We start from the raw sequence: 22,037 nt of genomic DNA, 5'->3' as shown, positions 1-22,037 counted from the left end.
TGGGGATCTGGGTTCAAACCTCACTCCAGACATGGACTGATTCTATCCCTGTCTGTATCTGTAAAAACGGACATGCATGAGGACTTAGTAGTACAAGAGTATGTGGAACACTTTGCCCAAAAAGTCTGGATCAGTCATCACCAACCTGGTGCCCTCCAAGGGTTCTGGAATGCAATTCCTATCAGTCCCAACTCCCAGGGTTGATGGGAATTGTAGTCCAAAACATCTGGTGGGCACCAGGTTGGTAAAGACTGAAGCCTGGGTACACCTCTTAAACTGGATGCAACACTAATACCTCGGCAAAGCTGGAGAAATTAAGAGCCCAGTTGTTGTTTTTTTATAAAAATTTATTTATGAACATTATCTCTTGAGGGACAACAGTATCTCTGCGCTTCTCTCTGTACATGCAACTGTAGAAAATAACATCTGTATTCGCTTTGTCTCTTTCCGCAGGAAGTTGTACAGCTAAAGGACAGTTGTGTGGTGGCAGAACAGGGGCCTCGGCAGCACCAGCACCACCAAACAATATGTACACAAACTACATTGTAAAAAAAGAGTAAAGTACATTGTTACATTACAGACAACGCACCCCGCCGCTGTTTTAAACCCCACATTCTACGCAAGTCACACTAGTACAAATAGAAGGTTGTGAATTGACCTGTGAGAGTTATTTACATGTATATACACTGTCTGGTAGAAGCCTTTTAACAAGGAGGGGAATTTACATTGAAGTCCAAATCAACAGAGTGCATGTGTCGAAGGGTGTTATGCTCGTGCTAATATCCTGGTCTTAAAATTGAGGATTTTAGAAAGTCTTTCCATTCACGGATATAAAAATTAATAATGGGGGGGGGGGTGTCAGGGCCTACACTGTGACTCTGTGTGGTTATAAAGGATGTTTCTGAACAAGGCAGACTAGCTAAACCAGCCATTCCTTTCCTTAGCCACCCTGGCTGTGAATGGAGAACAGTGCAGTGCTTTTAAGTTGTTCCTGTGGAAACACAGGGTAAAAGCGACCGGCGTTTCTTCCAGGGCACAGAATGTTCACTCTCAAGGCTCTAAAGCGTCGGAACACAAACGTTTACAGGCAATGTGTCTCTTGCACACAGACACCCACCATGAAGGACCCAAACAGTCCAGTAAGCAGCACAAAAGCAGTTTGCTAGGGTGAGAGCAAAGGAGCTAGAGGTAGGCATGAAAAACCTGTGTGTGAAGGATGGGCATATGGGAGCCAATCAGCAAGGGAGACATATGTGGCTGAGGTGGCATTGGCAGGGGATGCCATCTTTGGGAACTCAAGTCATTACCCCATCAATGTTAGAGGCTGCTCTCAAAGCCCCAGAATTCTGACCAATGAATGGTGAGTGAGAAGGCCATTTGGAAGACCTGCTTGCTTAGGGTAAGGGAATCACTAGGTTAGCAAATGTCTTCCACAGCACCTGCCACAACTACTGCCATGCCTTTAAAGCAGCAACAAACAATTCAGAGGAGGCAACTGCCGTGATACTTTTAAAATATCATATGCACGTGAAAGCAAAATATAAAATAGTCTTCCTGGCCTGTTCTGTGTATAGGTTTTGGGTTTTACTTCTTTTTTTTAATGCCAAACTGGCATCTATCTGCTAGATGGTTTTTCCCTCCAAAAGGTTTAAAGGAAAATGGGTTCTCCTCCACTAAACTGTATTTCAGAAGGAACCTTTGCTGCTAAGGCATGATGTAGGACTAATGGCTTGTTAGCTGCCTGCCTGCCCCTTCCCTGCAGTCTCCTAAAATGGTTCACAGATTATCACCCCACCCAATGACTCAAAGTAGAGAGAGAAGCAGTGCCAAAGGAACACCTGGCCTGATACAAATTATTTTTTTAAAGAATTGGGAGGAGTGGGAGGAACTCCTACCAATGTGGTCAGCCAAAGAAGAGGAGGGCAGACTGACCAGGCACTGAAGAGAATGGCTTTTAACATCAACAAGCACTTTGCTTCCTCTCACATAGTCACCAGGGGCTAGTGGCTGCACACCTAAGAATATGTAACAAGGACTGGGCATGATCAAGCAACCCACATTGCAACACTCTTGCTGCCTGCCTTAGCTAAGGGATTTACACTGATGGAAAACTGGGGAGCAATGGGTTCTCTTCAATCACAGAAGATGCAAAGAAGCAAGGTCTCTCAGAAAATGTCACACACCAGCCAGAAAGTGGGCCTAGAGCTCAACTTAGCTAAACCAAAAGACCAATAAAATGATGCTCTCTGCTAACACAGGAACCACACAATGCAAGGCATTCCCACCCCACCCCCCGCAACACAACATGCACTTTTCCTGAATGGTGAGGATTTAGAAACAAGTCTTTAAGCTACAGAACCACAAATTCCCCAGCCTGCCTCCACAAAAATTTCCCTCTGGGGGAATATAATCTTTGCTTCTCTAAGCCATCCTCTTGCCCAGAATGTGATTGACTGGTGGCTACACATCTGGAAGGGGCTACATCGTGTGCCACAGATACTCAACATGATTTTCTGCAACTGTTCAGAGTACAGAGCCAAGGCAACATCAGAAGGCAACTATGGAATAGGAAACAACACAAGCCCACATAACACCTTCTGACGCAGTTCAGGAGAAGGGGGTGTATTTTTAGTTCTGTTAGCTCAACTCAGGAATACTCTGGCCTCATCTTGTGCTCCAAGGCAAGAGTGGCAGAGCCCAAACTATCAAACTGCAAACCACACTTCAACCTGCTGACCACCAAATAAGCAAGCAATCCAGCAGGCCTACACTAACAATGGGGGAGCCACGTCAGGACAAGGAGAATGCCTGCACTGAACTTCCCTAATTTGAAGTTCTGGCATATTATCAGCAACTCGTACCCTGAGAAATGTTGGGCCAGAAACCTCTTCAGTGAAGAGGAAGAGATGTTGGGGCTTACAGGGCCCCTTGCTTTGCACGTTTGCCTTCTCAAACAGCATTTGAGGCTGGGGGTTGCTTCCAAGCACATCCTTCTGAAGCACCTGTGTCCTTTTGTCACAGCTTCAGGCTTTGGTTTGAGAAATGGCTTCGGCTGCTCTCTCTCCCTCTCATCCACTCCCCACCCTCCCCAGCCCACAGGGGCCCTGGTTCACTCCATCCTGTCATGAGGAGGCAGGACTCTCACAAGTCTGAATGTGCAAGGGCCTGCCTTCTCATTCCTTTAGACCCTTCCAAGGCAACCCTGTTGAAATATGTTATGCAGCTGCAGATTCTGCACAGAAAATGGGCACCGGGTCTTTGCTCAAAATTCAAAACTGGGTAGGAAAGAAACTGGATGAGCGTAAAAACATGAGCATTTGGCATGCTCTGCTCTTGCCTGTTTTGCAGGCCACCTGTTCCACAGGATCAACAAGGCCACATCCCTCACCCCTTTGGCCTCTGTATTGGTGTGTGTTGCTTTTCCCTTCCCTGGGGGTGAGCAGTGGGAAAGGGGTGGTGGTGGGAGGGTGCTGCCTAGGGTGAACTATACATACAAAGGTAATTTTAATTAATTTATTTATTTCTTTACACATGACTGAAAGTGATGTTACAGTACATAAGTTATTTACAACTGTGCAGTAATGTGTTGCAAAATAAATTATCTAGAAGGCAGCAAAAGTACATTGTTAATGAATATAAAAACTGTACAGCTTTTATGGGATACAATTTATCTTTATACGAGTATTGGCTCTTGTAGTGTTTTATCTTTTTTTTTTCAAGTTATGTTCTCAGAAAGAGAAACAAAATGCCCAAGATTAAAGGAAAAATATATATATTTATATATATATATATATATATATATAAACCATACGGATTTTACTCCATTTAAAAACTGAATTGCAAAGTCCTTGCTCTGCGCCACTTATTGTACAGGGTCAGGTGGCTGCTGCCTCCCCATGGTTTTGAAGGATACCTGGAGCATGTCCTGGGTCTCGAGTCCAGTGGCCTGGCCCTTGTCTGTGCCACCTCCGGGGCCTGGCTGAGTGCTCGCTTCTTCTTTTTTTATCAACTTATTTTACTGTAGCCTGGATGCAAGAAGAAACCAAAGAACTCTCCCACCCCTCCCCAGAACCCACCTACCCCCACAGTTTTGCCCTGCAGTTTATCTGAGGAAAGATCCACCCACAGGCAAATGGGGGGCAGGAGGAATCAAAGCGCTTGAAACAACTGCTGTGATTGTGAGTGTGTCAACGGCCCTGGTCACCTCCCTTCCCTGTTTGGCAGCCGATGCAGCACAAAGGGGGGTGTCTCAGGGTTTCTCTTGCTCCCTGCTTCCATCGGTCTCTCTCCTTCCTCCCTCCAGTCTGGTAAGATGCTGCCGTGCGCAAGCTGCCTGCCTTCCGACACAGCAACCGGTGTGAAAGGAGCTGCCTGCACCTCACCTTCCCCTGCTCCTGCTGCCTGGTGCGCAGGGAGACAGTGTGAAGAAAGTGCCATTGATTTTCTCATTGATTTTTTTTCCTGCTTCCTCCTTGTCTGACTTGGGATTCATCAGCAAGCGGTTGGGGTGTGTGTGAGCGCCTGCACCCATCCTCAGGGGGCACCCACCCATGCCAGTTTGCAGTGAGAATGTCTCCAGGCTTGGTACTGTCATGCCGGCAAGAGCACAAAGTCATCGTTCACGTCCACCATTGGCACGTAGAACGAGGGCACCTCGTTCACACAGAGCGATTTGTGCCCAGCAGGGTCCAACTCCTGCACTTTCAGCTGCCACTCCATTCGCTGCACTGCATTTAAGGCTGCTGCTTCATGTTGCTGTCGCATCAACAGGCACGTCTGGACCAGAAAAGAAAACCAAACACAATTAGGTGGGGGTGGAGCATTTAAAATGATGATGTTAGCCTGGGAACAGCCCAGGACCAATAGAGCAGGGATAGCCAATCAAGGGCCCTCCAGATGATGTTGAACTACACCTCCCATCAGTCCCAGTCAAAATGTTCAAGGGTCAGGAGTGGTGGGAGGTGTAGCCCAGCAACATACTGAGGGCACCATGTTGGCTATTCCTGTGGACTGTCCTCTTGATAGAGATCTTCTGGGGCCCCAATTTCTGTTTTTAGCTATCTGTTGTTGAAGATGTTTCCATCTCACTAGGGTTTGGGCATTTAATTATTCCGCTGTTAATTCCTGCTTTTCTGACTGCTACTTTTTACTGTTTTATTCATCAGTGTTTTGTTGTAAGTTGTGCTTTTCTATTGTTTCATTTTACTCTTGTAAAAGCAGAATGTTAACCATAAATAGGATCCAAAGGCCAAAGAGCTCATTTCAGAGAGAAACTAGGTCCTCAGATAGTAGCTGCTGTGTGAGGAGATTCTAAGCAGGCAATATGATCTCTCTTCTTGGGCCAATTAAGGATGAAATAAGGAAAGGGCCAGGCATAAGGCATTCAGTCAATTTTTAAAAGTAATACAGCAGGTTATTGAATTTTTATTGTTAATGCAAGTACTTATAAAAGATAGCAGGCAGCAAACATCAACTCAGAAGACACATCCATTCTTCTCTCACACACAGAAGGGGATGTCTCATCGCAGATGGTGCCTGCTGTGCTGAGTGTGTGCTTCCTCCAAAAACAAGGAAAGAATGCTGCTTTCTTCAAAACTATGAAGTATATATGCAGGTTTAATTTATTAGAATGTCTTTTTTAAATCAGGCAAGAGCCTTGACAAATTTTCAAGTTCTGAAGAAAGGGAGAAGGCAGCAAAAAGTAAGTGGCTGGTGATGGAGAACACACGCTTGGGTACAACTGGCTGAAAACATTTACATTACTGATAAATAGGCAATGAGGCATTAGCAAACCTGGGAAATGAACTAAAGAAAAGCAAATGTTTTTGAGTTTCATGAACAGACTGTTATCAGAAATGTAAACATTTTCAGTCACTTATAACCTAGTACGTTTTCTGTACATTTCAAAGTCTAATGGAAAAAGCAGCTGACTGTATGGGAGGGAATCAAAGGAGGAGTTGTGCCATTTGCAACTGCACCTGCTTTTTGCAATGCTTACTTGAAAGGCTGGGAGCAGGGAACATGAACTGTGGTGTGCCCTCTCCCCCAGAATTGATACCGTTGGGGTTGTGCATGTCAGGCACCAAGAAAGAGTTCTCCTGACTCAGAGAAGGTGGACAATGAGCAGCTAAGCGAACTTGGCAACCCCAACAGAATAGTTTAAGGGAGAAGATAGGATGGGAACAGAGGAATTGACAGTGAAGAGCCAGCTGAAACACCACCATATGAGAGGGGCATTTGGAGCAATGGGCCCTGTGAGCCTGCTCTGCAATGGAAACAAACACAATAAATAGGAGATGAGTATGCTCAGTCTACCTGGAGTACGGCACAGTGAGATGTGGACTTATTGTAAGGTTAACCTCAAATGTTACCAGTTCTTGGGAGTGGGAGTGATTCCAAGGCACAACCTCCAAACCATGAAATAGAGGCAAACCTCAAAAGATGTTGAAGAAAAAAGCATTCTGACTGTCAGATGTGAATCATAATGTATTTCAAGTGTACCCACTCTTCATCTGTGGCAATAATACCTTCTTTATTTCTTGGATGAAAAGTATCTTTGCATTTTGGAACAGCACATGAAAGCTCTGCTTGGAAAATATGGAAACCTTGAGTGCATCATACTTTTTCCGACACGGAAGGGCCCAAAGGTTGTTACCACAGCTCCACAGGCTACTGGTCTGTTTCTGGGCACAATTCAAAGTGCTTGTTATGACCTATAAAGCTCTGAAAGGATTAGGTCCAGGCTGTTTGAAAGACCATATTCTCCTATATAAACCTGCTGGGGCTCTGAGAGGCCCTTTTCTCAGTCTGCCTCCCTCATAGGCACACTTGGTGGGGATGTGGGAGAGAGCCTTCTTGGTGGCTGCATCCAGACTTTGGAACTCCTGTCCTGGAGCAGTTAGACTGGCTCCCTCCTTGTTGTCCTTCTGCTAGCAGGTAAAGACCTTTTTATTCCAACAGGCTTTTAGGAACTGACTGTTTTTAAGGAAAGCGCTGGTGCTGTTATGTTTTTATTGTTGTTATTTGTATTTTTAATAAATCTTTTTATATATTGTCTTAATTCTATTTGTGTTTAATACTTAAATTTTCTATTTTTTCCCCATTTTATCTGTAAGCTGCCTACAGTCCCAGTCAGGGTAAAATGTGGGATGTAAATAAATAAATAAATAAACACCTGAAGCTGCCTTAATTTTTTCCTGCATTGTTGGGGGTTGGACTAGATAAGCTTTTGGGTCCCTTCTAACTCCGCAATTCTCTAATTCCAGCAGATGCCAGCTGGTTTGTGTCCAAGTTAACCATGCTCAAAACCCACAGCACCTTCAACTGGGAAGCATCAGATGCACTGTGGAGATGTTCTGTGATGACAATTATTATTGCCCCACCCCCACCCTTCTGGACAGATATCACTCCACATTTCAGGCAAGAGGGCCTACTTCCCAAGCAGGCAACAGCAAGTGGTAAGAACCAACTTGCTTCAGAAGAAGTCTCTATTTCCAACCCTCTCTACTAAAATGCAAGTGGGGGGGGGTCCCCCATAGACCTGGTGCTGCCAATGCTTTGGCTTTACTGCTCACCTTCATTCGGTCATACTTGTCATCCACATCCTGTAACCACGAAATGAACTGACGAGCATTGAAACGATCTCTGACGGATTTGTTTTCATCTCCCTGAGACACAGAATGACGGGGAGTTTAGGAGAGGCAAACACAGACCAAATAAGTTCTGAGCTCGTTTTCTCTTCCCTCCTCCCCCACCCCCCGCTCCTTCTCTCTCTCACACAAATATGACTCACTACAGAAGAGTCTAAAGCATGCAGGTGAAGGGCCTTCTACTTTTGCAATATGTAAGGAGTACACCACACCTTTCAGCTGGTCCCTTCAAAGAGGATCTCCCTTGGATCTTTCTGGGTTAATCAATGTGATGCCCTCTAGGTGGACTACAAATCCCATCATGCCTGACCATAGTGGGTGGGGTTTATGGGAGTTATAGTCCAACAATATCCAAAGGGCACCATATTGACTACCATTGTTTTAAACAAAACTTTCACCCCTCCAACCATGTGGCACCAAGCATCTTCCTTTCTTAGTGTATGTATTGGGAACTGCTGAGGTCTAAATCAGATGAAAAAGATCAATACGATGGAGAGCTAATAAATTTCCCTTATCCCGCCTAGTGCATGGGGACCGACGTCTGCAATGCAGCACTTGCTTCCCACTGAAATGACAGCTTTATGGCAAGCAAGCAAAGCAGCTGCAAAGCATGTGGCCAGTAGGAGGTGCTGGTGTCATTGCTCTGTTCAGCTGCAGCCACTTGTAAATTCTTTTCTTGCTGCAAAGCAACACAGGGTGCTCAAGTCTGACTCATTTACAGCTCCAGATCTTTGGTATTTGCTGGTACTAAAATTATTTTGGGGTTGGGGAAAAAATGCAGGTGGAGAACAGAGCTTCAGTTTCCACAATCCCAGAGTTGCCCAGCATTTCTTTTTTTTAATGTAAAAGCTCTGAAGCAACATTATTAGCTTAATGAGAAGATGCCATAAGGAATTACAAAAGCAAACACCCTGTGGAAAATTTAGCGTTGCTCACCAGGAGATACCTGCTCGTGTTCTCTCTCTCTCTCTCTCTCTCTCTCCTCTCTCTCTCTCTCTCTCTCTCACACACACACACACACACACACACTTTTGAATAATTATTCAATCCAGCCAAAGCTACAAAAAGTGCAGATTCTTTTGGGCACAGGACCAATGCACGAGTGATGAAGTCAGAGCCACCTTGGTGAGAAAAGCGTCATCTCTGCCTCACCCACTCATTATCACCATCAGAAGACGGGTCCAGACCTGATTTTCCAGAGGCATGTTGTACACCTCCGAATCCAGAAGCATGGTGCATGCGCTGAAGGGCACTGCTTGATTGGCTATTGTCCTTGCTGCTCGGCAATGAACCCTCAATATCTCCTGTTCACATGACACAATCAGCTTCTCCTGGAGAGAGGAGGACAGAGTTACCAAGGAGCAAAAGGCACCCCTGCTCCTGAAGGGTAGTGGGGAGGCCTGCCCCCCAGCAGCCTTTGGACACCTAAGCATTTGCTGTTACCCGCTCAATGCTATGCTGGAGGCGCAGTTTGCCACGGACTGCTTCCTGCTGCTTGAATAGCTCCTTGAGGGGATCCGCCAACGATGGAGGGGGTGCAATCTGAAATGCAGAGAAAACAGAAAAAACGTCACAAAGCCGCAGCACCTTCAGCCACCACTTCTGTTTCCAATGAACAGATCTGTTCACATTCAAGCAGTGCCTGGAGCAGTCTTAAGTTTCCTGCTGCTGCAGTGAGGTCAAGACCCAGCCACAGGCATCCTTGCTCCAAACAGAGCTTTGTTTACGCAGCAGGACACAGCTGGGGCTAGAACTCTCATGTACTCTTCCTGTTCACCTTTCAGGCAGAGACATCCCCTCCTCCCAAATACACCAAATGTCTGGCTGTTTATGCTGTGGAGTAGAAAGCAGGGAAGCGGCAGCTCTTTGAACCAGTCTAACAAGATGCAGCTTGGAGTGTGATTGCCATCTCGCTCCTGCAGCAGACAACATATTCAGCAATTTACACCCTGCTCTTGCATACAGGAGAATCGCTAGGCTCCCCTGAGGGTTCAGTCCGGATGCTGTTTTTTTTCTGATACTCTAACCAAGAGGCTGTTAATCATTTATGTGGCTTTGGAGTACACACTTTCCAATCCATACCTAATTTATCTCCATACAGCCCCCCTCCTGCCCTTGATCCCCTTTACACTAGCATCTCCCAAAGTTAATATATAGTCTCTCTAAGGAGGCACAGAGAGCAGTTCTGATAGTTTGCCACCAACAGCCTGCTTAAAATCAATAGCCAACTCGCATGGGGTCTCTTGTTGCAACTGCTTCTTTAACGCTGAAGACTTGGACAATAATTTTCTTGGCTTTGGGATGCCAACTTTTGTTAACCCATGCTACACAATAAGAGGTGAGAGCGGAGAGGTTCTTTTCCCCTGCATCTTGTAGCTGTCCCCCCCACAAAGGGGCCCCTCTCCATGCTGATTTTGCAAAGAACAGAAAACAGTGAGCTGAAAACTGACTGCTGCATGTTAAAGCAAGGAGCAAATGCTGCCGCCCACTCACCAGCTGATTGTGATGCTTTCCACAAGCACACTTGTAAGGAATTCAGCTCTACTCTGCACGTCGTAGTTCAGTATTTGTCTATTAGCTTCCACAGGGTATACAGGCCAACACAGCACTGAGGCCTGAGTTCAGCTCCTTTAGAGCCTAGGAGTCCATTCCTTCCCAACAGATGCTTTTGTACCTGCACATTTCCCTTGTTGCAGAGCATAAGGAATGTGCTAAGAGGCTGCAGAATGCCAAGTTGGAAGCAAAGCACCTACAACATTGTTAGCACCAAAGTTTATGTCCCTCTTTCAGACAGGTCAGCTGATAAGCAGAACCTACTACTGTGAGCTTTGTTCCATATATTGCTTTAATTTCCTCCTTCTTGTACTCAGATAAATAGGAAAGGTCCTTGCCATTGACACTGTCCATGGGTTTATCTGCCACAGCACTGTCCACACTGGCAGTGGTGGCTCACTAGGGTTTCAGACAGGGTTTAAGAGGCGGGGATTGAACCTAAGACCGTTTTGCATGGGCAGCATGTGCTCTACCTGGGTAGTGATCTTTCTTTTAAGTATTAAAAAATAATAATCCAGTTCACACGGTTCTCAATAAAGGGCTGATTCAAATAGGATCACAGGAAGCTGCTGTCAAGAAAGAATGGTGGGGCAGATTGGGGCCTAAGTCAATCAAATGCAAAAGGGTATTTAAGATGGCTACCTGAGCAACTGTCTCTGGATAGCATTGGGGAGAAAGACTTAAGAAGCTGAGCTGCTCTGCAGCTGAGTTCCCTTCCCACCATCAGGGATGCAGACGAGAGTTTCTATGAAACGGACTATCCTCACTGCTTACTTGTAAGTCGGTCAGAAAAACTATAGTTTAGTGAATAGGTTATGGTTGGTTCAGTTTCAGAGCCACAGTGCTCTGGTTTATTTTGTATATTGCCTTGACCTTTTGCCTGCTTTTTTATTTTTAGTAGTGTTTCATAATTTGACCAATCTGACCACTGAAGTAAGTGTGTGTGAAACTTGAAGCTTAGGATCAGAGTTGTAAGAGATGAGCACACTCTTCTGAGGTCTGGGAGAAACTTGGGGACTGTGGGCTGCCTTTACATTCTGAGTAGCTTATAAGGAGACTGTCTAGAAAACATAAGGTGTGTGGGTCTCAGCATTCCTGGGTTTCAGGAAGTTTAGAGGGTCTGCCAGAGAAACGAGAAGGAGGTTTAACAAACTGAAGAATATTGTCATCTTTCTATGCTCCTCCCGATGGAAAAATGCAGATGGGGACAGATATACCCCTGCTTTAAGTCATTTACATACTGTCTTCTCTTGTATATTATTTACTACAAAGCTCGATGACTAAGCTCTTTAGCGACGAAACGTCTGATTACTGTAAAGCACTGAACCACAGGTATATCACAAGTGGACTCTTTATTACTGGGTTTGCAATGGTTCAAGATAACATCTATTTTGGAACAAGAAGAAATGAGCACTGAACCACTGATATATTACAAGTGAATTCTTTATTTACTGTGCTTGTAATTATTTAAGATAAAACCTATTTGGGAAAGAAACTACTTTTGCTATTTTTATGGATGTTTGTTGTTTATTTACGGATAGTTGCCTTGGTGATATTATCTTGTGTCAATTGCAGTAGTCATTGCATCACCACCCTGTTCATTGTTCTATTGCTAGAGAAATGAGTAAGCAGATTTGATCTTGGGTGCACTGGCTCATCCCAGGTCTCCTCCTATCTGGGCTGCAAAAGTAAGTGGGAGGGTAGTGTAAAACCTACTGGCATCACTGCAGGGTGGTTGTCTTGCAACTGGGCAGGTAAAGGGCTTCTCCACAGCTGCTAACTCACGTCTTGTTTACACAAACAGAAGGCACCTGCTTTCCAGGTTTTCAGGCAGGGGCCTTTCCCAGTGCTACCTGAACCTGGAATCTTGTACACACAAAGCAGGTGCTCCACTGCTGAGCTTTCTGAGTTTTTCCTTCCTATATACTCAAACAAAGACATGCAGAACTTGCATATGTCTGTGCTTAATTGCAGATCTGCTTTCAATGTCTAGAATGCCTGATTTGGGGTTTAGTGAATTTTAATTCACATCCATTGGTCTGCACACACCACAAACAGCAGCTGGTCCACCAGTGCCCAGGGATGTGTGATGGTGGCTCCTTCCTCATATGAAGTGGCAGCAGATCCGAGTGCACTAGCATTGATTTGGGGGCCTCTGCCAAGGTAACAGAGTTCAGGTATACCTTCCCCAGGGCTACAGCATGCACTTGTGATGCAGGAAGGGTAGATATTGCTGGTGGGATTGGATTTTTCCATGCTAGCATGGTTTATAAAGACAGCAAGCGGTGTAAGGTTACTCACCACTGGAATGTGCAGCTTGCTCAAAGGTTTGCCATCCAGCAGGTATGAGCCTGTGTAGGTGACATACTCAGCGTAACACTGGGGTGCCTGGGGAGTGATGTAGCAGAGAATTTTCCGCTTCTCCTCAATTTTCTTCCTGATCTGTAGGTACTCAAAATAGGGATTGGACCTGTCGCTGTGGTAAGGTTCAATGTCTTCCAACTTGATGGCATCAACAATTGCAGCCAGTGTCTGCTGGATCATTTCCCGTGTTTGCTGGGTGGAGGTGTTGATTTGCTGCTGCAGCTGCTGATTGGAGCGCTGGAACCTGCGCTTCCGCGGATGTTGTGCCTGGGCATCTTCCTCCTCTGAGACACGCCCTTTTGCTCGTGTTGAAGGGGCAGAAGCAGGGGGGAACTCTTTTTCAGAAGTAGTAGTAGTAGTAGTTGTAGTAGTAGTAGTAGCAGTAGCGGTAGCAGTAGTAGCAGCAGCAGCATTCTGTTTGTTTTGATTGGCAAGCATCTGGGCTCGGTTTCTGGTGATCCGTTGTGGAATCTCTTCGATTTTGGGGGGCTTTGGGGTTTCAGGGACTGGTTTGGGTGGTGGCTCTGTAGATTCTAACTGGGTACTCCCTTGCAGCACCTCTGTCTGAGAGGAAGGGATCTGGCTGTTGCTTCCGGGTACCACTACGTCTTGAACATCAGTGCTCTCAGTTCTGATTGCTTGGCTCAAACTAACTTGAGAACCACTGTCTGATGCAAGAGTAGCTGAGGAGAGTTCTTCACAATTGGTTTCCTCCTCCTTGGTCTCTGACTGAGCAAGATCTGCTGGTGTCACCTCCTGAATATTCTGGGGAGCCTCCGCTTCTTCTATATTTTTCTGTTCTGGGGCACTTGATGCTTCTGACACAACTTCTAGTGAAATCTCATTGGCCTTTTGCTCATCAGCTTGTAGATCTGGCTCCTCAGGAAGGATGCTCTTTTGGTTAAGAGTTAGCTCATCCTGCTTGTTTGTAGTCCCCAAAGACACCCCAACATCCACAAAGTCTGCACTGGTGGTTTCCTGATCTGCCGCATGAGTGTTTTCAGCTGACTCTGCCAATTCTTCCTCTGGAACATCTTTTGATTGAAGTGGCAATCCTGGTAAAGAGAAAGGACCCAGGTCTAAGTCATCCTCTGAATTTGGAAATGGATCAGGCCATGCAGCTTGTTCCTCAGGATTTACAGGGGCAATGGTGCTCTCTTCCAAGTTTTCCAGAGCATTAACAGCCTCCACTTTCGATTCTGCTGGCATGCTAGCTGGCTGCAAAGGTGTTTCAGATGCTTCCTCTGGAACAGGCTTACTACCACTAATAAAGAAAGTGTCTAATCTAGCAGGGGAATCTGCATATGAAGCCTGCTGTTCTGCAGTCACCATTTCTGTTGGAACTGCTTCTTCAGCATCTTCCTTTGCTGTATCAAGCCTTGATTCAGTCACCGAGAGAGAGTATGAAACAGGGGAACTGGGATGTAGGGAATCTGCAGAAATGAAGGGCACAGGTGTGGGATGCGTGATGTCTGGAGAACAGAAAGGCTTTGGGGAATCAGGACCCTGTTGGGGAGATTTAATGAGCAGCTCTGATCCCACTGTCCAGCTGACAGCATGATCAGAAGGATTGCCAATCAAACTCTGAGGCACAGGAGGATCCAGATTTCTTGCTGAAGTGGTCTCCCACTCAGTACTATTCTGTTCCGGAATGCTAGAGCCAAACTCATTGTCTTCAATTGGTGGTAAAAAGCTGGACTCTGGGGGCATAATGGAAGCAGTTGCTTGTTGCTCTTCTGTGGCATCCAAAGGCAGGCCAAGATCTGGAGGGAGAGCACTTTCAACAGAAGGGGCAAGCAGTTCATCTCTATGAGAAGGGGAAGATTTGGCTTGCAATCCAGAAAATACACTTTCAGGGGACTGAACAACATTGCCCACAGTTCCTGGTGCACAATGCAATGCCTCTGCTTTAGGGGATGGGACTCCATAGTCTGGTGAATAATATTCTGGGGACAAACATGGGAACTTTTCTATGGGAATGGAGGGGAGAGATACTTTCTCCTCCATCAAGTGCTGAACTGGAGAATCATAATTAGAAGTGGCTGGGACACTTTGCTGCCTGAAAAATTTGTCCCCAACATTGAACTCTTCCTCTGCTGCTCTTCTGATATCTACAGACATTGAACGGTGAAGATTTGTGGAGGGGATAGTCCTTGTTGGGGTCTGACTTGGGTTCTCCGGGAATCCACTTGAAGAGTTGGAATATCTGTCAAAGAAAGATGGAGAACAAGCGTTCATGGACATGGTGGATATGGGCAATGAATGCTGAGAGTCAGCACAGTCAAACATCAGATCTGTGTAATCTTCATTGCTGCAAGATGGAGTCCTTGGTGTCTGCATCACCTCTTCATAGCTTGGGCAAGAAACAACAGATGCTGGTGTTGGAACCCCCGTTGGCCGGTTCTGATCTGGCCTTGGAGACGCAGGTAGGATTTCCTTCATTTGGGGGCCGGCTATCCAATCCTTGGAATCCACCCCAACAACAGGTTGGTTCTTGTTATCTGGGGATACTACTGGAGCCAGTGGGCCTAGATCTTTGAGTTTCTTGTCCTTTAACTGAGTGTCAGGCGCTAGTGGTTTCTTTGTAGTCAAATCCAGACTCCTTTTGCGCATATCCTCATTGGCCTTGACTTTGTCTTTTAATTTGGGGTCTCCAGATCTATGCCTCATCTTCTCCATTTGTTTCATTCTCTCTTTGTGTCTCTTGTGGCGCTCTTCAATCTCAAGATCTTTTTGGCTCAACATCCTCTCAAAGCTGGTCATCATTAGGTCACCATCTCCCAAAAGCTTTTCCCTGGGTCTGATGTCCTTCTTGGTGCCTTCTTTGGGTAAGGTTATTTTATCATTCCCGTTGCTCATTTTAAGACACTCTGATTTGTCCTTTTCTTGATTTTCCTTGAGTCGTTCCTTTACTTTGAGGTCATTAAATTTGGGTGTTTCCTCTTTTGATTTGTCTTTAACAGTGATCACTTGAGAGCTATCCTTGTCTTTGGCAGACTTCTGCTCCTCCTTGTGGTGCCTAAAGAAACCATCAGTGTGTTTGTCTCTGTGCTTCTCTCTCTCCTCTTTCCACTTTTCTTTATGCCTGTCCCTCTTCTTCTTCTCTTTGGTTGTGCTGACTGTGCTGGAGCTGTACGCTTTGTCTTTCTCTGCCTTCTTTGGAAGTTCTCTTTCAGCATCATTCTTTTCCTTTTTTTCAGGAAACAAATACTCCATGTTTTTGTCCAGTTCTTCTTCAGCCTCTGTTTTTGTTCCATAAGAAATACTCATGCCTTCTCCATCCATGGCAAAGTCCTTCTCATACTGAGTAGAATCTTTCCTGTTGCTGGAGTCTTTAAACTCATCTGTTTTATCTTTCTTTTCAGCTTTCTCTTTCTTTGCTTTTTCCTTTTCATGGCTTTTTTTTGACGAGGATGAAGAATGTCTGTGCCTCTCTTTCTCCTTGAGTTTATCTGGAAGGCAAGGCAAAGGCAGAGACTCCTTAAATTTCTCTTCGGTGGCATCTGCAAGTGAAAGGTTGGAAGACTCAAAGATATTGGTGAGTACGGGGTCTTGCCCTCTGTCTGTGAAGCTATCAGAAGAAATCTCACTGATTTTATCATTGGAGTCATCTCTGTATTCATTGAGGGCTTCTTCCTCCAGTTTCTCCAGCAAGCTCTTTTCTGCTTCTCCGCTTTTTGAAGACCGTTTCTCCTTAGTATACTCTTTATCTAGCTTTTCCTTGTGCCTGTTTTTAACCTTCTCTTCCCCAGCATGTTTCTTTTCCACCTTTTCAGGGAATTTCTGCTTTGCCTTCCTTTCTTGGGCTGAGTCCACTGAGCTTCTCTCCTTCCTGTCTTTATACTTCTCTACTGAGTCTTTGTCCTTCTTCTCTTTGTGTTTTTCAAAGGAGCTTTTCTCTTTTTTCTCCTTTCCACCCTCTGGTAACCCTTTGTCCTTCTTCTTCTCTTTTGACTCTTTGTCTTTCTGTTTCTCAGTGGAATGCTGCCGATCAGAGGAGTATTTCCTGTGCTTGTCAGGGACATAAAGGTCTCTCTCAGCTACCATGCTATCGTCTTTGTCTTGCATGCTATCCATACGATGCATTTCGCTCCCAAGGCCCTCTCCAAGTTTGAACCCACTTAGGCTGTAATCATCCTTCTCATCTTCACTTTCATCTGTGAAGATATCTAAGATGTTATACCATGTCCTCTCCCGGCCTTTTTTCTCATCCCTCCTCTCGTGGAAATCCTCTCTATCTCCAGAAAAGTTCTTCTCTTTCTTCTCTTTTACTTGGTCTAGTGAACCCTTTCTCTCTTTATCTTTATTGTGAGGATCTTTATATTTCTCCTTTGTATCTTTCTTCTCTTTAAAACCTTTATCTAATTCTTTGTCCTTCTGGTTTTTTTCTGGCAAAGCTTTCTCATTTCTCTCTTTGTCCTCTACTTTGAATTTCTCCTTGTACTTTTCTGTTTTTAATTTCTCTTTCTTGTCCTTCTCTGGCACATCTTTCTTCTCTTTTCCTGAATGATGCCTATCCCAGTTCTCCACATTTTTCCCACTAAATTCGGGTTCAGATTTTTCTTTGAAGAATGTTTCACAGCCATAGTCTTTAAATTCATCTCTGTAGGAATCTTCTTGTTTTATTTTAACTTCTTTTCTATCTTTAGAGCTATCGGGCAAATCTCTTCTATCTCTGTTAATTTCACTAGCCTCCTTTTCCTTTCTCTCTTTAAAGCTTTCAGCAGAATCCTTTCTTTTCTTTTCAGGCAGATAACTAGAAACACTTTTATGCTTTTCAACTTGGTCCTTTTTCTTCTCAGGGTTCCGCTCAACATATTCCCTCTCTTTCTTTTTTAGAAAAGTGTCTTTTTCATTACGTTTCTCGCTGTACTCCCTCTTATCTTTTGCTTTACTATCCCGCTTCTTGTCTTTTATCTCCTCCTTCACCGTTTCTATGATGAGTTTTGTCACAGTGTCATTTTGAATTTCCCTGTAGTCTGCCACTGGTGAATCCCAGCTATCCTCTCCTTTGAAATCAAAAGAAGAATCCGATGACAAATCTGAAAACCACCGATCTTGCTGATCATCAGAGAGGCTGAACTTTGTGTCCTCGCTTTCTAAAAACTGGTTTTTATTACTAAACTCTTCAAAGTTGGGCTCCTCCCTGTAACCTTTGTCTTTTTTACATCTCTCTTTCTCCTCTTTCAGGGCTTTCTCCTTCTCTGGTTTTGCTGGTTTTTCCTCCTTCAGTTCATTTTTCTTATCAGTCTTGAACTGCTTGTCCTTAGATTTTTTCTTTCGCTCTTCCTTATGTATTCGAGGTTTTTCCTCTTTAGGAGATTTCTCCTTTATGGGCTTCTCTTTTTCCAATCTGCTGCTCTTTTCTTCTCTGAAAGTTTTACTGAGATCTTTACTTGCCTCCTTGGCTTTTTTCAAGGATTTCTCCTCTTTGGAGGTTTTTCCAGCATCGTCTTTAAACAGCCACTCCTTCTCCTCAGATTTAGTTTTCTGAAATTTGTCTTCCTTCTTGAAGTGCTCCCTCTCATGCTTAAGCACTTTGAGCTTGTTCTCAACAGGGCATTCAGTCTCCACAATCAAAGCCTTATCGGTCTTCTGCTTAGAGTCCTCATAGTCAAAAGAAAAGGCTTTGATTATTTTAATGTCTTGGGTGGCAGGACACTGGCCTCTCTCTTTGTTTTTGTGTTTGTGTTTTGTTTTATGCTTTTTTACAACTTTCCCCTCCTTGTCTCGCTTTGGAATAGCTCCATCAACACTGGCATGGAATGAATTTTTCTTCTCCACAATCACAGCAGCTCCATGTTGGGCACGCTTCTTGGGCTCCTGCTTCTTCCTCACAGGCTTCAATGATTCCAGGCTTGAGTCCTCAGACGTGTAATCAGACTCACTGGTCAGCCTCGTCCTTGTTGAATCTGATAAAGAACTGACATCTGACCAGGCTGGAGAAGAGACTGTTTTCCAGTTGTCTGTCCTCCAGTGCTTGGAGTGCTGTTCTGCAAGGGTAGCATTATGCTTCTGAGACCCCAAACTCCCATGGGAAGAGGCAGAAGAAGCAGAAAGGGAATTAAACAAGGATGACTCCTTTAACACCAATCTGGAGTCCTTTACACAGGTAGCACTTTGTACAGAGTCTCTGTCATCCTCCTCACTCTCCAGGTTTTCACTCTCTGATTCAGAGGAACAAAACTTGTCATTTTTTTTGCCAAACCGAACCTCTTTGCCCTTTGCTTCCTTCTTGCGCTTCTTCTTCACTTTGCTTTTCTCTTTCTGCTGTTTGGCATTAGAAGGTTCTCGAGCCTTGCTGCTGGGGAGGATAGAATGGGTTGTCAGCCGCAGCTTTTCCCCAGTCCCCACAGGCAGGCTGGTCTCCTCTTCATCAGATGTGTCTGAAAGGATACGATGGGATGCTTTCTTTGGTGTGATTGTGCTGTTTTTAGTATAAGTTTTTACTTCCATCTTGGGGATGGAAATAAAACTATTTGCTTTAGTCTCTTTCCTGTAATCCTTTTTCAGAAGATGTTTATCATCAACTGGTGGGACCCTGTCCTGCTCATCATCCTCATCAAACTCATATTCATCCTTCACGGGTGTGACAGCTTTGGGAGGCTCCTGGTTCTTGGCCTTGTGTTTCAGGCCCTTCTCAAACTCAGAGTCTGTGTTGTTGCCATCAATGGAACTGGATGGTGCAAACGAAGGAGCATCTTCCTCTTCTGAGCTCTCTGAAAAAACAAGAGCACAAATAAAGAGTAAGGTACGACACCTACTTTCACCTGGAGCTGGAGCATCATTCTCCACAGAAACCTGCTCACAATACCTGAACAGACAATCTATCTTCCATGTGCAAAGCATAGCTGTGGCTGCTTTACCTACTCGGTGGTCTGCTGGGTCCTCTGGAATAAAAGGCCAAAGCTGCGCAGGGGAGTCAATGACAGGAATCCATTTGGAGCATCTGGGCAGAAAGGGTGCAAATCCAATAAGAGCGATTGCTGGGTGTAATATCCATTTGTTTCAAAGGGGACTGCTTCCATAAGTTGCAGCACAGCCAGACATCTGCAGTGCCAATTTATTATCAGGCAAATGGTGCATCCATTCCCCTCATCTCAGGTGCTGCCTTTTTTTAAAAAACACAGGAGCATTGGTCATGCTCAGACCCATCCCTACCACATCCAAGTGTTTCACCCTCATACAGGCCTCAAAGCTACTACACAGTATTTATATAGTGCTTTAAGGGGATTTGGTGTGCACTCCACCACTAACTGTTACAATGCCCCTATAAGGAAGGCCAGCTGTTTTCCTTCTGCTACAAATGAAGGGATGACACTAGGATAAACAGTGATTTGTGTAAGGGCATTTGATAAGTCCAAGGTGAAGGTGAGATCTGAATGAAGTATTTACACCTCACACTCTTGGATAATCAGCACTTCTTTGCACAGACTCCTCGTCACTCTGCAAAAACTTCCTCTTACTGCATTTTCTCAAAGGATCACCTCTTCATCCCTGCACAATACAGTACAACTCTCTTTTACAAGCTTTTATTTGCAAAGCAATGTTGGACACAAGTCCTTTCTGCATCTCTCTTTGCCAAGCAAATTTCTTAAAAATCCCATCCCTGCTGAGCTTCAAAACCACCTGCACAATGCACCATTATGTTACAGCATAGAACATGTGGCTTGGGGAGGAGGCAGCGAATAGGCATCATAGAGCATCTTATAGCTGAGACTTGTTATAGGCAGAAGAGAGGGTACCAGCTGAGTGAGGATGCTAAATGTGGGTATCTTACTCCATTCATGATACACACCTAGTCTTCCTGACCCCACTTATTATATGCATTAACTGTGCTACTTCTGGATATGTCACACTGCAAAGTTGTCTGGCAAAGTATCAAATGGCCTGCTTCTCTCTTTTCATGTGCTGTTTGGGAGGCCTTGACTCTACTACAGGCAATGGTGAGAGGCAAATTGATTGCTTAACCTCACAAATAAATTCTAGTGAAAGCAAAATAGCAAAATACTAAAATCTGATCTTCCTCAGGATCACGAGAAAGTGATGGTAAGTAATGCCATCACATTCAGCCTCTGCTCCACCAACCTTAGGATGTAGAACAGCAAAGCATTCAGTTCCACATTAACCTGGAGCATTTCCTGTAGTCTTTGTTAGGGAGCTGCCTAGTCTTTGATTTCCAATGATGGGCTGTTGCAAGCATGCAACAATAAAGAACAATATGCAAATTTCAAGGGAGCAGAGGTCATTATTAAAGCCCCTGAAGGCACTAAGCAAAAGGTTTCAGGGTGTGCTCCTGGCACAATACATCCCTCTGAAGGTCTACTTATTTCCCTACATTACGCATGGAGGTACAGGTTATTTGCACCACACCCTTCTGCCACTTCCCACCTCTTACCTGTGGAGCTCTCTTCACTGGAAGGATATGTGGCTTTCCCCAGGAGCAGATTGACCATTGTGGGGGAATTTGCTACTTTTAATGGTGTCTCTCCCCTCCTGTTAAGCTGGTGAGGATTTCCTCCATAATGTAACAACAGTTTCACCACCTAGACATAAAAAAGTCTCATTAAGTTGCATCTATAATGGACAAAGGAGCAGAAATGAAGATTACCCAAAAGGTTGACAAACCAGCTCACTATCAGCTAGTGATAAAGTAACTTAAAGTCTAGCACATTGATTAGAGAAATATGAGCTAAAGCTAAGTGGTAGGGAACATGCTCTACAAGTATAAGATCCTTAGCTGAATTCCTTGCCTCCCTTATTGAAAAGGAGATCATGTAGAAGGCCCCTGTCACTCTTGGTAGGTGATAAGCAGCTAGATATAGACATTGGCCTGTCTCAGTATAAGGGAATGCCCTGACATACAATATCACCTTACCCAGTTTGTCTCTCTTGTTTCTCTGGGACCGAACAGGGTAGCTACACTTCAAACACCTAGAAATAAGGACACTGGACACATCAGGAAGGTGGTAAAGACATTACTGGAGGTAAAGGGAAGAAGGCAAAGGCTGCAACTTATCCTCAACCACAAGTTTTCAGTAGTAGGAGGGAAGAATAAAAAGTACACAGTAAAGAGCTGAAGAGCCTCATGGTGGCCACAGGGAGAGATCATTTGGGCCTGTGTAACAGCTGACTATTCATATCTGGCAAGAACTGACCTTGTAGTGCCCATTGCTGGCTGCATCATGCAGCGGAGTGTCATCATCCAAGCCCTTGGTGTTGACCTCGGCGCCTGCAGCAAGCAACTGTTTTGCAACGTCATAGTAACCCCTGTTGCATGCCTCATGCAAAGCCGTCCAACCTGCAAATGCACATACAAAACATACACGTGACATGGATGGCCTATTTCAGATCAGTAACTATGTCACACAGCAGTGCCTCCATTGATTATGCTGGCTGGCAGCACAGAGGCTTGCCTGTAGAACCACCCGCCAGCCCTGCGTTAGTGTAAAGACATCAGAAGCTTGACTC

General features: G+C 44.9%; 1 protein-coding gene and 1 long non-coding RNA gene across 4 annotated transcripts in view; both read right to left on the bottom strand.

Annotated features, from left to right (window-relative positions):
• Positions 1–326: 326 nt before the first annotated feature.
• ANKRD11 (ankyrin repeat domain containing 11) overlaps positions 327–22,037 on the bottom strand; it is a 201,096-nt gene continuing 179,385 nt past the window's right edge. For all 3 annotated transcript variants that reach the window (XM_081920142.1, XM_081920144.1, XM_081920143.1), the window contains exons 7-13: positions 21,725–21,867; positions 20,965–21,112; positions 12,504–19,285; positions 9,093–9,191; positions 8,837–8,980; positions 7,575–7,667; positions 327–4,776 (exon numbers count right to left, since the gene is read on the bottom strand). In XM_081920142.1, the coding sequence (XP_081776268.1) occupies positions 4,591–4,776; positions 7,575–7,667; positions 8,837–8,980; positions 9,093–9,191; positions 12,504–19,285; positions 20,965–21,112; positions 21,725–21,867 (7,595 nt within the window). In that variant the 3' untranslated portion in view covers positions 327–4,590. The remainder of the gene's footprint in view (positions 4,777–7,574; positions 7,668–8,836; positions 8,981–9,092; positions 9,192–12,503; positions 19,286–20,964; positions 21,113–21,724; positions 21,868–22,037) is intronic.
• LOC309374963 lies at positions 10,708–11,840 on the bottom strand. Its single transcript, XR_014170769.1, has 2 exons — positions 11,682–11,840; positions 10,708–11,588 (listed from the first exon to the last, which is right to left on the bottom strand). It is a non-coding gene; the product is annotated as an uncharacterized lncRNA (long non-coding RNA).

This window comes from Podarcis melisellensis, assembly GCF_964234715.1.
Source record: "Podarcis melisellensis genome assembly, chromosome: 8".
NCBI lineage: Eukaryota > Metazoa > Chordata > Lepidosauria > Squamata > Lacertidae > Podarcis > Podarcis melisellensis.
The sequence above is the reverse complement of the archived record's forward strand: the minus strand, read 5'-3'. Positions and strand labels throughout refer to the sequence as shown.